At 39.5% G+C, this 14,767-nt stretch overlaps 1 protein-coding gene across 1 annotated transcript; it reads left to right on the forward strand.

Annotated features, from left to right (window-relative positions):
- Nucleotides 1-965: 965 nt before the first annotated feature.
- On the forward strand, nt 966-6,866 carry LOC126486595 (tripartite motif-containing protein 43B-like). The gene is made up of 6 exons (XM_050118900.1): nt 966-1,376; nt 1,928-2,023; nt 3,505-3,735; nt 4,536-4,558; nt 4,968-5,065; nt 6,345-6,866. Exons 1-6 carry the CDS (start codon nt 966-968, stop codon nt 6,842-6,844), a joined length of 1,359 nt encoding a protein of 452 aa, XP_049974857.1. The 3' UTR covers nt 6,845-6,866.
- The last annotated feature ends 7,901 nt before the right edge of the window (nt 6,867-14,767 follow it).

A 14,767-nucleotide genomic window follows, 5' to 3' on the forward strand; every position in this document is an offset into this window, starting at 1 on the left:
ATTCTATCTCATTTATTTTTAATTTTTGGCTTTTTGAGACAGGGATTCTCTGTTTATCTTTGGCTGTCCTGGAACTCAGTCTGTAGATCAGGCTCTCCATGACTCACAGAGATCTGCCTGTCTCTGCCCTTCAAGAGCTGGGATTAAAGGTGTATGCCACCACACTATGAACTCACAGGGATCAGCCTGCATCTGCCTCCCAAGTGCTGGGATTAAAGGTGTTTGCCTCCACAAATTGAACTCAAAGAGGTTAGCCTTTCTCTGCTTGCCAAGTGTTGAGATTAAAGGTCTGAGGTCTCAAACCAAAGGAAAAAGGGAAAAGGAGCTGATCAACAAGAATTCCTTGCTTTTTACTTCCTTATTTTGGAGACCATGAGACCAGCTAACTCAAGCTTATCCCACCATTTCTTATTTTTAGGCATTTGCAGCAAAAACAAGACAAGTAGCTAAGGTTGCCTTCATGTGTTAAGAGAAGGGACAATGGGATCTTAATGAGTAAGATGCTACAACCACAAAGCAAAACATTTTTACTAGGGATCCTGTTTTTTGGAGATTGTTCTCTTGAATAGACAACCAAGAGGGAATTGTTAAACCAAATAACAATTGGTCTGCAGTAAAAGACCAATTTGTGTACTTTAAATACCTTGATCAATCCAGTGTAAATTTATTCATAAACACTGAGAGAGCCTGTCTCAGACCTTGAACAAAGTTCTTAATTCAAATGGAGTCAAAGTTGCAGATCTTAGGTCGCAGATTCATCATATCAATCTCTATTCATGTGAAGAAGAGTGAAATAGAAAAAATTAGTAACTGCAATCCTATGCTTATTTTGATTTTTGGTCACCAAAAACTGAAGAGTGTTTTGTTTTAGACATAACAGAATTACAACTCGAATCAAATTTTGTGAAGTTTTTTTCCTTCTCTTTGTCTAATAATTGTTATTCTGATTTTCTTCCTTCAGCAAAATGGAGTCATGCCTCGCACAAGCCTTCGCTGAAGAACTCAACTGCTTCATCTGCATGAGCTACCTTACAGACCCAGTCACTATAAGCTGTGGCCACAGCTTCTGTCGAGCCTGCCTCCATCTTTCCTGGGAAGACAGCCAGCTCCCTGTCCAATGCCCTATGTGTAGGGAACCATCCCAGCAGAAGAACTTCAGAACCAACATTGTTCTGAAGAAGCTGGTGTCCATTGCCAGACAAGCCAGCCTCATGAAGTACCTGAGCTCTGAGGAGCATCAGTGTGTGACCCACAAGGAGATCAAGGGGATCTTCTGTATGGAGAATAGGATCTACCTCTGTCAGCTCTGCTCTGACTCCCACATGCACAGAGGTCACAGACACTGTCCCATTGAAGCAGCTGCTGAGGGTGAAATGGTAAGTGACGCTTCTGAGAGAACATGAAACCTGGAGAGTGAGGATTTGCAGACTACAGGAAGATGCTGGTCCTGATTATGAGGAATCCACTCTTTTCTGAATGGTGGCACTTTATTAGCAGGTAGTGAAGAAAGAGTGACTATAATGTGAACACTGCTTGGGAGACTCGTGGGTGTAAAGATCACTTGAGTTTTATTTTACATTATTTCCAGGTCATTGGAAAGTGAAATAGTGTATTCATATTTTTTTTAAAAGTGTCTATGACTGGAGATTATATTAGAAAATCCAGTGAAGTCAGTTATAGAGAAGTTTGTGGGAAGCCCAATGTTATGTAAATTACCCAGGTATTACTCATAATTATTTATCACTTTACCTGAACTAAGGGATATGCCATATTCTATTTATATGTCTTAAATCTAAAATTCAAAGTTACCTAAATAAAAAAGGAACATTATGATTCTCCTTTTCTTGATAAAGTTACTTTATTTAATGCTCGAAAATCTGCTCATCATTACTGTTTATCAAAAGCTGATATTTATTGTTTCTTACAGGAGAGACTTCTAAAGCAAATGACATCTTTATGGGAGCAGATCCAAAAAATTCAAGAGAATGTAGAGGCAGAGAGCAGATTCAAAATTTTGTTTATAGTGAGTATGAGATTTATGCTGGAAATCTGTTCAAGATACTTATTTTGTCAAATTATCATTCAAAATTTAGGTATTAGGCATGAGATATGTTACTAGGAAAACATTTTTTTTTGATTTTTCAAAACAGGGTTTCTCCATATTTTTTTTCTTGGTTCCTGTCCTGGAACTAGCTCTTGTAGACCAGGCCAGCCTTGAACACACAGAGATCCACCTGCTTCTGCCTCCCGAGTGCTGGGATTAAAGACATGTGCCACCACCACCGGGCTAATGGCCTTGGATTCTGAGTGTGAAATATAACTCTGCATGTGGAAAGATGGCCTGGCTGTATGGAAAAAGAGTCTGAGACAAATGAATCAGTTGCTCACAGTTCAGCACACTGCATTAGACTCTAGAACTGTACCATGTATTCTAATTAATGCACGCAGAGTTTCACATTTGCCCGAACATATAAATTATCATTCAATACCATTCCTTCAGGCAGCCCTGTTTTTAGTTTTTTGTTTTGTTTTTATTAGCCCTGCTTTTTTATATAGGTGAAAATGTTTAGGGCTTCATTGCTTTAGTATTGATTGAGGCTGCTTGCTCTTTCCTGGCCACCCAGAACCAAAATAACCATGATGAAACTATACTAATTATAACACTGCTTGGCCTATTGGCTCAGGCTTCTTATTAACTAACTCTTACATCTTAAACTAAGCAATACCTATTATTTGTGTATTACCATAAAGCTCATATTTTACTGGTAAGGTTCTGGCTGGTGGCTCGTGTCTTTCTCCTTTGGTGGCTACATGGCATCTCTTTGAGTCTGGCCTCTTTCTCCTTTATCTCTGCTTGCAACTCCCACCTTGCTTTAATCTGCCCTGCCATAGACCCAAAGAAGCTTCTTCATTGACCAATGGTAACAAAACACTTTCACAGCATACAGAGGGGAATCCCACATACCTCCCCTTTTCTGACTAAATAAAAAGGAAGGTTTTAACTTTAACATAGTAAAATTACATGTAACAAAATAGGTATAAAGCATGCATTACAGTTACAATATTCATATCTACTTTACATTTATTGTAACTAAGGAAAACTATAATTATAACTATCTATTCTTCAAGTCCATCAAAGATCCAAGATGGCTATAGTATTCCTTAAGTTAACAGGAAGTGCATTGTAAATAACTTCCAAAACTCTAGAGTTGACAGAGACATCTTGCTACCTTTACAGTCACCCAAAGTTCTGTAACTTTGGGGCGTCCATCTTCAGCCTACAGACCCCATAGTATCCAGTAGACATTTTCATTAAGCAGGAAATTTGAAAGATCGTTTTACCTAAGAAACAAATGAAAGCAAGGAATTTCCATTTCTGACAAGTCCATCATTGTGTATGTAGCACAGCAATAGGAGTCTTTGTCAAATTTAAGCCTAGAATGATGCAATGGAGGAGAATGCAGTATTCTATAGATATCACTGACAACGTCCCATTTTCTTCAGGACTACCTGCTTATGAGGGAAGACATGATCAGGATGGAGTATAGGAAATGGCATGCAGTCCTCTGTAAAGAGGAAGAGGAACACATTGAGCACATGAAAAATGAAGGCAATCGTGTTTTAGAGAAACTCAGAGAATGTGAAGCCATGATGATCCAAAAGAGCAAACAACTAAGAGAAATGTTTCAGGAACTCATGGCGATGTCCCAGGAGCCATATGTGGTACTACTCCAGGTGAGCAGGGAGGAGTGCAGACAAAGGTTTTATTGTCTTAGGCTAACACTGGTGATTGTTATACTAAGATTATTGTTTTTATCATTTTCTGCATTTATTTTAGAAGGTTCTATTTCAGTGATAATCTGGAAAAACTAAATTCTGTAACAATCTTGCCAGAACAAGATTTTTTAAAATAAAAATTGTGTTAGTAGATTCTCCAAGAAATATGACCTAATTTTTGACTTTGTAACTTGCCTCCCTGAAAGCCAAAATTCAGTGTTGCCATTTCTTATACTTTATAGCTTCTACTTGGATATTGTGCACAATTTCAAAGAATGCTACTACTTAATTTCTTCTTTTTGAATGCTGTACTTTTGAGAGACCTTTAGGAGGATGGGATTTTGAGATAGGGTTCTGGTCCATGGATCACGATCACCCACAGCTCATAATAATCTTAGGGTCTCTATCCTGGCAATTCTGTAATTAAAGGCATGAGGCAGCATGCACGGGAGAGGTCATACATTTGAAGTACCCTTAGTTAAAGTATCCCTCTGTGCTCTTTTGCTCAGATTAGTGAATGTTACCTTTTGCAGTCAGCTGGGGTTTCAACATCAATGTATAATCAGTATGTACGTGCTTCTCATAATTTACTCTCACAGCCTGATTTCATCAAGAATTAGAACTGTGCTAATCTGCTTGTTGGCATTACCCTGCTAATTAAATATAAATTTTCAGTTTAGACAGGCTAACTGCCTGTCTTTTATGTGAATTTTATAAACAAAATTTAGGATTCTAAATTTATCTTGCTTTCTTTGCAGGGTTTGGATGACATATTCAGAAGGTGAGTTTAGCCATTGGTGCAAGCCGGGATTCCCTGAAATTGCTGTGAAATTGGTTATTAAGCAGACTTAGAAAAGTGCCTATATATACTTTATAGAGATAATATTCTGATCTTTAAGTACAACATGTTGTAGATGTTTAAATATCATTTGTCATATTCATGTGGAGTGTAAGTGTGTTCATGTTCATGCACAAGTAGCAGTGAACATGTGTGGAGGTCAGAGGACAACTTTCAGGAGAAAGATTTTTCCTTCTACTATGGGTTCCAGGGATTGAACTCATGTTGTCAGGCTGTGTGGCAAGGGAATCGACCCAAGAGCCAGTGGGGTGAAGTTGGAGTGAGGTTTTTCCTAATCAACTATGATGCTATCTTTAGCATCAAGCAAATCAATATTTTCTTGTCCTTGCAGGAGTGAATCCATGCAGTTGAACATTCCCCAGAGTTTGGAACCAGAACTTTCCGCCTTCCCCATGATTGGACTAACTGAAAGATTCAAGTCCTTCAAAGGTGAGTGTGAGCAATGATGGATATAGGAGAGGTGCCCTTACACAGTACGCTAACCTTTGCAAACACAAATATTTTAACACCTGAGAAATACATCTTGTTTAGTCATATTGTAATCTTCTTAATTGGTTATCTTACAAACAAAGAAACAAAAATGAATACCAGTATATCAGGTTGTGTGTGATACTAACTGTATAGAGAGTATCAGTTTTTAATTAGGCAAAGGAATGATTAATTAATTGAGGACAGTCTAATTCAAATTAAGAGCCCCCTCTAGAAGAGATATTTGATTATGTTCCTTTGTACACTTTAGTAATTGATTTCCTATCTTACATTATGATTCATAGATTAAAAATACACAAGATATGGTTGTGCACGGTAATAATCCCATCAAATTATAGAGAGAGAGGAGTGCCAGTGACTTTCAGGACAGTCTTGTCAACATAGTGAGTTCCATGCCAGTCAAGTTCAAATAGTAATACCCTATCTCAAAATGAACTGAAAAAGAAAAATCACAAAATAACGAAACAGGTAAAGCCACGCATCATGAGCAATGATTATAAAACTAGTTGATAGGACACGAGGCAGTTTCTAAATCCCCCTTGTAGATCTAAAAGTCAATTTCAGCAGGGTGGTGATGGTGTAAACTTTTAATCCCAGAAAGGGCAGAGGCAGGCAGATTTTTGTGAGTTCGAGGACAGTCTAGTTAGTGTACAAGAGCTAGTTCCAGGACAGGCTCCAAGGCTACAGAGAAACCCTGTCTTGAAAAACAAACAACAACAACAACAGAAAGTTATTGTCAACCTCACACGGAAAGAGTATCAGAGGAACCAGAGTTTAAAGGGGGTCAATTAGTAACAGGGATTTACTTCTAAAGTATATTTAGCTCCTTCTTTAGTATAAATATGATTAATTACATGGAAATACCAACACCAATATGAAAGCAATCATTGCTCATATTTTAGGAATATCTTCTTATGTGGACCAAGGAGGGCAGCCTTTGCTGTGGCCCTGACTGCAGTACACACATCTTCCCTTTGTCAGGTGTAACTAGAAGTCACCTGTCAGAGGTAGGCTGAGGCTCCCTCATCTACAGCATCTACAAAATGTTTCCTAAACCTTTTCATCATGCTACCGCTCTGTCTCGTGCACTAATTCTTGGCTTTGATGAATTTAACCTTTAGTCCAAGCCAGTTTTTGAAAACCAAGAAGATTCACAGGACCTGTGTCACCTCAGAAATACAAATGGTCATTTTAACTTAAATGTTTATTCTTTCCACAGCGCGCATTATCTTTGAAAATCTATTCATATTCTCTTGCATGAAGAACCTATTTAATGTCATGAGAAGAGCCAGTTTCAGACCTCAACATCAGGATACATCTGAGGAACCATATGGATGCTATTTGTCCTCATGGGGATCACAGAGCTTCCTCTCAGGGAAATATTACTGGGAAGTGAATTTCAAGGCCCCTTGGGACTGGGCTGTAGGAGTCTGTACCAGTTCCTGGTTAAAAAATAGAAACAAAGCAGTTGAGACTAAGGGCGCATTCCTTCTTTTCTGTGTGAAGGAGGGTAGTCATTACAGTCTCCTCACTACGAACCCAACAATCCATCACTATATAGAGAAGCCACTGGACAGGGTTGGTGTGTTCCTTGATTGTGAGGCTAGATGTTTAAGTTTCCTGAATATTGCCAAGAGCTCCCTCATATGCAAATATCCTAATGGCACCTTCAGTCATCGTGTCTGGCCTTTCCTCTCCTATGGTCAAATAATACCATAAAAAGTTGTAATCCAGTATTTATTGTTTTTAAAATATTTCCTGCTGTAATGTTTTATTGCTATTAAATATTAAAAGACTATTAAGTGAAAAAGAGGGTTGACTACATTGTTTTTTCTTCTGTTGTCTCCATATTCCACAAAGAACACTTCAACAGCGGGGGGACCGGGTGGGACAGAAACCCCAAAAAGCAGGACCTCATGTTACATTCTTCCTTCCATAGTGGTCTTGTCTTTGTGTCTCTGTTTGTTTTTGCAAAATTGTCAGAATTATTCATTAGGACTAAGACTTGAGATCAGTGCTAGAGCCCTTTTTTAGTATGTGTAAGACCCTCAGTTGAATTCTAACCTTATAAAATATCTATAACTCTATATGTGTGTATACATATATGCAATCATGTACACATGCTATACAACATTTTACTACCTTATTGGTGCCAAGCAGGAACACAGATGTGCTGGTTATTTTTATTCCAATTTGAAACAGGTTACAATCATGTGATAGAAGGGAACCCCGTTGAGAAAATGCCACCATAAAAACTGTGGGCAAGCCTAGTTATGCGGATGGGAGTAGACTATTGTTGGCAGGGTTTTCCCTGGGATGGAGGTTCTGAGTTCTATAGGAAAGCAGACTGAGCAAGCCAGTAATAAGGATCACTCCATCACTTGTGCCTTAGTTCTTTCCTGCATGTTCCAGTCCTATGTGAGTTCTGGTTCTGACCTCCTTTGATGCACAATGATATGGTAGCGTAAACCAAATAATCCCTTTCTCTGCATGTTTGCCTTGTCAAGGTGGTTTATCACAGCAATAATAACGCCAAAATAAGACTATACATTACCAGAATTGTGGGGTATTCTGAAATAAACTTAACCGTGTTGAAATGGGGTGGATTGTGGAAAGATTGATGATTGGGCTAGGAAAGCCATTGGCTGTTAAGTTACCAGTGACCTGTTCTATAAGGCCTTCAAGGTAAGAATATTGAGGTGTCTCTTTCGTGGGCACCACACTTGACCCCACAGCTCTGGCAACTTATACTGGGAGCCAGAATTGTTCTATGGATCACAGAAAAGACACTGCCTACTGTTCACTAAATACCTTTATCCCTGCCCAGCCTCCTCAGACTGAACCACCTCAGTACCACACTAGGGTCCACAGCCTTGGCATACTTACTATAGGCCATGTTAGTCTTTGGAACCTTAGATAATTTCTACTTTACACAAAATGGCTTTAAACCTGCACAATAATCCCATTCTCTGCAAACACTTACACACACGCAGAGAGAGAGAGAGAGAGAGAGAGAGAGAGAGAGAGAGAGAGAGAGAGAGAGAGAGAGAGAGAGAACCTATGTGTTAGGCAATAATGCTTCCCTTTCCTCTTCTAGATAATGTTCAGTTCTAGGAGAAAGGAAAAACTGGAAAGAGCTTGGGGGAGTGGGAGGATGGAGATGGGGGAAGGGCAAATATAGGAGCAGGGAAGAAGATATCTACATTAAGGGAGCCATTTTAGGGTTGGCAAGAGACTTGGCTCTAGAGGGGATGCCAGGTGTCCACGGGGATGTCCCCAGCTAGGTCCTTGTGTAGCAGAGGAGAGGGTGCCTGAATTGGCCTTGCCCCACTAACACACTGCTGATTATCTCCAATATCACCATAGAATCTTCATCTGGCGATGGATGGAGATAGAGACAAAGTCCCTCATCAGAGCAACAGACTGAGCTCCCAAGGTCCAATTGAAGAGCAGAAGGAGAGAGAACATGAGCAAGAAAGTCTGGACCGCGAGGGGTTGGTCTACCCACTGAGACAGTGTTCCTGTTCTAATGGGAGCTCACCAAATCCAGCTGGACCGGGACTGAATGAGCATGCGACCAAACTGGACTCTCTGAATGTGACTGAAATGGGGGACTGATTGAGAACCCATTGATAAAAAGCCTTTAACTGGTGATGTACGGTGATAGAGACAGAGACCCACACTGGAGCTCTGTACTGTGCTCCCAAGGCCCAGATGAAGAGCAGAGAACATGAGCAAGGAAGATGAAGAGGGAGAACATGAACAAGAAGTCAGGACCAGGAGGAGTGCGTCCACTCACGGAGATGGTGGGACTGATCTAATGGGAGCTCACCAAAGCCAAATGGAATGGAACTGAATGAGCATGTGATCAAATCAGACTCTCTGAATGTGGCTGACAATGAGGGCAGACTGAGAAGCCAATGATAATGACAACAGATTTGGATTCTACTGCATGGACTGACTTTTTGGGAGCCTGTTTGGATGCACACCTTCCTAGACCTGGATGGAGGAGGGAGGGCCTTGGACTTTGCACAGGGCAGGGCACCCAAACTTGCCTTAGGACTGAAGAGCAAGGGGGAAGGGGAGTGGGGGGAGGGGGAGGGAAATGGGAGGATGGGAGGAGGTGGAAATTTTAATAAATAAATAAATAAAACCTAAATGAATACCAATATCATGTAGGTGATACTGACTGGAAAGAGAGTTTCAGTAGGTCATTGAGTCATTAGGAATGGTGAATTAAATCAGGAATCAGGACAGTCTAATCAAAATTCAGTAAATCCAGTATTGGAGATATTTAATGATTTTTATTCCTCTGAAATATATCTCTAAGTCACATTGTGATTTTACCAAACAAAAAGAACAATATTCAAGTGAATTCTACTTTCATGGTATAGGTGACACTGGTTTAAAAGAGAATATCAGTTGCTCATGAGGCATAAGGAATGATGAATCAGGGCAGTCTAATTCAAATTAAATGTAGCCTGTGATGGAGGTAATTGATTATTTTCCTTTAAAACTTTAGTAGTTGATTTCTTATACTGCATTATGTTCCATTGATTAAAAATACACACAGTATAGTGGTGCACATTTGTAATCACAGCTAAACCACAGACAGAGTAGGATTGCCAATGAATTTGAGGGCAGCCTTTTCAACATAGTGAGTTCCATGACAGTCAAGGATAAACAACAAGACCCAATCTCAAAAGAAACTGAAAAACAATCATAAATTAATTAAATGGACAAAGTCATGTATCATGAGCAATGAAAATAAAACAAATTGACAGGACATGAGGCAGTATCTAAATCCCCTTCGCAGATCTAAAAGGCAACTGTAACCTCACAGGGAAAGAGTATCAGAGAAACCAGAGGTTAGGGAGAACAATTGCTATGAGAGATCCATTTCTAAAGTATATTTTGCTCTTCCTTTAGGATGAATGTGGTTAACTACATGAAAATCGCAGCAACAATATGAAAATGATTACTGATCATAACTTAGGAATAACTTTTTATGCAGACCCATGAGGATAAACTTTGCTCTGACACTACCTGCAATACACATACCATCCCTTTTCCAGGTGTAATTAGAGGTCACCTGCCAGAAGTAAGCTAAGCTTTCCTCTTCTACAACATCTACAAAAATGTTTCTTAAACCTTTTCATCATTCTAGTACTCTGTTTCTTGTGGAAATCCTTGTCTTTGATGTATCTCAGCCACATTTAACCTCCAGTCTTAGCCTGTTTTTGAAATCCAAGAAGACTCTAAAGACCTGTTTCCCTTGTGAATGTAAATGGTCATTTTAATTAAAATGTTGACTCTTCCCACAGTGCATTTTCTTTGAAAGTTAAACCATACTCCATTACAAGATAACCCTATTTAATGTCGTGAGAAGAGTCAGCTTTAGACCTCAGCCTCAGGATACATCTATGGATTCTGCTGAATGCTATTTGACCTCCTGGGGATCACAGACCTTCATCTCAGGGAATATTACTGGGAACTGGATTTGGAGGACTCTTGGGACTGGACTGTAAGTGTCTGTATGGATTCCTGGTTACAGAATACGAGCCAAGTGGTTGAAATGAGGGTACATTCCTCTTTTCTGTGTGAATAAGGGTAATCATTACAGTCTCCTCACCAAAAACCCAGTACTCCATCACTATATAGAGAAGCCACTGGGCCAGGTTGACATGCTCCTTGATTGTGAGGAAGGATGTTTAAGTTTCCTGAAAGTTACCAAGAGTTCTCTCATATACAAGTATCCTCATGGCACCTTCAGTAACCCTGTCTGACCTCTCTTCTCTGGTGGCCAAACAAAACTAAGTTTTAAGTTATAATCCAGTACTTTAGTGTTAAGTATTTTCTACGGTAATATTACTTCTTTTATTCCTATTAAATATTAAAATACCAAAAAAATGGAAAAGAGGGTTGACTACATTGCATTTTCATCTCTGGACCACATATTCCACAAAGAACGCTTCCTTTCAAAGTGGTTTTGTCTCATATTTGTCACTGCAAAATTGTCAGAAATATTCATTAGGTCTAAAGCCGGAGATTAGTGGTATTGCCCCTTCAAAGCATGCTGAGGTCCCTCAGTTGAAATCTAACCCAATAAAAATACTGTAGAGTTCTGTTTGTTTATACATACACATCTATAAGTGCTGCAGCTATATAACATTTTACTATATTTGGTGCTAAGCAGGAGCACAGATGGATGGAGATAGTGACAGAGACCTACACTGGCGCACTGGACTGAGCTCCCAAGGTCCAAATGAGGAGCAGAAGGAGAGAGAACATGAGCAAGGAAGTCAGGACCGTGAGGAGTGTGTCCACCTACTGAGACTGTGGGACTGATCTAATGGGAGCTCACCAAGACGAGCTGGACTGGGACTGATGGACCATATGATCAAACTGGACTCTCTGAATGTGGCTGACAATGAGGGCTGACTGAGAAGCCAAGTACAATGGCACTGGGTTTTGATCCTACTGCATGTACTGGCTTTGTGGGAGCCTAGTCTGTTTGGATGCTCACCTTCCTAGACCTGGATAGAGGGGGGAGGACCTTGGACTTCCCAAGGGCAGGGAACCCTGACTTCTCTTAGGACCGGAGGGGAAGGGGAGGGGCAGTGGAGGGAGTGGGAAGGCAATGGGAGGAGGGGAGGAGGAAAAAAAAGAAAGAAAATATACTGTAGCGAGGAGCAGCAGGCTGCGTTCCTGCCACCTGGCTCCCGCACGGCTGGCTTTATATCTGAAACAACAACACAAATTGTATTCATTAAACACAGCTTGGCCCATTAGCTCTAGCCTCTTACTAGCTAATTCTCACATCTTGATTAACCCATTTCTAATAATCTGTGTAGCACCACGAGTTGGGAGCTTACTGGGAAGGATCTTAACCTGTGTCCATCTTGGAGAGGACAGCTATAGCGTCTGCCTGACACTGCCTTTTTCCTCCTAGCATTCTGTTCTGTCTACTCTGCTTACCTAATTTCCTGTCCTTGCAAAGGGCCAAGGCAGTCTCTTTATTAGCATAGACAGAAGGCCCACCTACATCATTTCCCCTTTTTCTGTTTAAACAAAAAAGAAAGACTTTCACTTTAACATAGTGAAATTACATATAACAAAACAGTTATCAAGCAAGAATTACAGTTATAATGTTTATATCTATTTTATCTTTTATCATAACTAAGGAAAACTATAACTATCTATCCATTCTTCAACTCCATCAAAGACTCCAGAAGGATATAATATTATCAAAGTAAACAAGAAGTAAGCAACTTCCAAAACTCTAGAAATGACAGAGACATCTCACTGCCTGGACAGTCACCTACATTTCCTTTATACTGTTGGGGCATCCATCTTTGGCCTGCAATCCCATAGTATTCAGCAGACATTTCCATGAAACAGGAAATTCCAAAGACAGTTCAGTCACTTTCTGCTGTTTCCTGCAAAATGTCTCACAAACTCTTTCATGAATCAGGAACCCTGAAAGACCATTTCACCTATAGGCAAGTTCAGCAGTCCTCTCTCTCTGCAGGTTCTCTGTGTCCAGTTTATGCAACAGTTCAGGCAAGAGCAGTTTCTTGCCCAAATGGCTATCAAACTCCATAAGGAGCCTCTTTGATGCTCATCTTCCTCTTGAAGTAGATTGGTGCTGCCAGGAGCAGACGTGTCTCATTGTTATGAAAAGCCCTAAGTTATTAAAACATTTTAAATGCCAAATTCTGTAGTCTTTGAAAGAGATGAACAATGCCTATCTAACTGAAATATATTTCTATATATCTAGAAAGTCTAACTAACATGACTACAAGCTTGACTATTAGAGATGATTAGCCATTAACAACCTATATTTCCTAATTAAACATTACATTTTAAAATGAACTACACAATCACAATACCTCAATCAAGAGCAGAAATATACATATAACAGGATGTAGAAGCAGAAAACTTTTTGAAGAGAGTCACGCCTAGACCAAGAATTATTCTCTATCAGGGATGCGCTCACTCACTGTTCACAAAATAAACGTGGTCAGACCTTGTGAAATTGACTAAAACCCAAGAAGAAGTGACTTTTCCTTTGAGGGATTTTTCTGGGTTGAATCATTTGAAGTAAACAGACCCACTTAATCCAGATCTTTTGAGGTGTGAAAATCCATCTAAATCTTGGCCACACTTTCTTGTGGCAGCTTTGCAAGTTTATGATGGAATCTCAGTCTTGTTTTTATTTACATTTCTCTAATGGCTAAGGATGTTGACCATTTCCTTAAGTGTCTTTCAGCCATTTTAGATTCCTCTGTTGAGAATTCTCTGTTGAGGACTGTACTCCATTTTTTTTTTACTTTATTATTTGTTCTTTTGATGACTAATTTCTTGAGTTCATTTATATATATGCATACATATATATTGGGTTTTGTTTTGTTTTTATTTATTTATTAAAATTTCCACCTCCTCCCAGTTCTCTCCCACTCCCCCCATTCTCCTTTTCCCTCCCTCTATAGTCCTGAGAGAAGTCAGGGTGCAAAAAAAATTGCCCATTTCCTCTTATGATTGGAGAGGTGGGGTAGGAGGGTCTTGTGGAGGGAGAGGAAAGGGAGTAGGAGGAGGGGAGGAAGTGGGAAATTGGGGGGGGGAGCTTTAATAAATTTTTAAAAATTAAAAAAGAAAAAATTGTCCATTTCTTTTACATTTTCCAATTTTGTAGTAAGACTTAATGATTCTCTGAATTTCCTGTGTCTGTTTATTCCCGCTTTCCATTTCTGATTTTCTTAGTGTTCTCTCTCTGCCTTTTGATTAGTTTGGATAGGGGTTCGTCAATCTTGTTGATTTTATCAAAGAACCAACTCTTTGCTTCATTGATTCTTTGCATTGTTTTCTGTGTCTATTTTGTTGATTTCAGCCCCCATTTTGATTATTTCCAGTCTTCTACTCCTCCTGGGTGAGTCTGCTTGTATTTTTTCTAGAGTTTTCAGGTGTGCTGTTAAGTCTCTAATGTGAGCTTTCTCCGTTTACTTTATGTCAGCACTTAGTGCTATGAACTTCCCTCTTAGCACTGCTTTCATAGTGTCCCATAGGTTTGGGATGTTGTGTCTTCATTTTCGCTGAATTCAAGAAAGACTTTAATTTTTTTTTTCTTTTTCAACCCACGGGTGGTTCAGTAGTTGACTGTTCGGTTTCCATGAGTTTGTAGGCTTTCTGGGGGTAGTATTGTTGTTAAATTCTAACTTTACTCCATGGTGATCTGATAAGACACAGGTGGTTACTCTAATTTCTTTGTATCTGTGGATGTTTACTTTGTTACCAAGTATGTGATCAATTTTCGAGAAGGTTCCATGAGGTGCTGAGAAGAAGGTATATTCTTTCCTGCTTGGTGGAATGTAGCTCAAGTTTTTACATTGTCATGCCACACTATCTTTTTAAAATATATCTTTTTTTTCTTTAAAGTGTGGTGGAAACAACGCTTACTAATGAAGTAGCTGTTGGTAGGCATGTACCTAGCATTTCATAACTAGAGATTTAATTATACAGAGTAACTTGTTACACATCCTTTGGCATACATACCTATACCTGTGCAGGTACCAATTTCAATAATATTAGAAATTCATCTCCCAGAGACTGCACTTAACTCAGTGGAATAAAATATTACCACTT

The sequence above is a fragment of the Alexandromys fortis genome, unplaced genomic scaffold (genome assembly GCF_014885135.2).
Source record: "Alexandromys fortis isolate MF-2015 unplaced genomic scaffold, M_Fortis_MF-2015_v1.1 scaffold_164, whole genome shotgun sequence".
NCBI lineage: Eukaryota > Metazoa > Chordata > Mammalia > Rodentia > Cricetidae > Alexandromys > Alexandromys fortis.

Bases quoted from the DNA above. Each gene is read 5' to 3' on its own strand.
- LOC126486595 (XM_050118900.1), top strand. From the start codon at position 966: ATGGAGTCATGCCTCGCACAAGCCTTCGCTGAAGAACTCAACTGCTTC. The intron at 3,736-4,535 runs GTGAGCAGGGAG...CTTTCTTTGCAG, and splicing joins CATATGTGGTACTACTCCAG to GGTTTGGATGACATATTCAG. The intron at 5,066-6,344 runs GTGAGTGTGAGC...TTCTTTCCACAG, and splicing joins AAGATTCAAGTCCTTCAAAG to CGCGCATTATCTTTGAAAAT.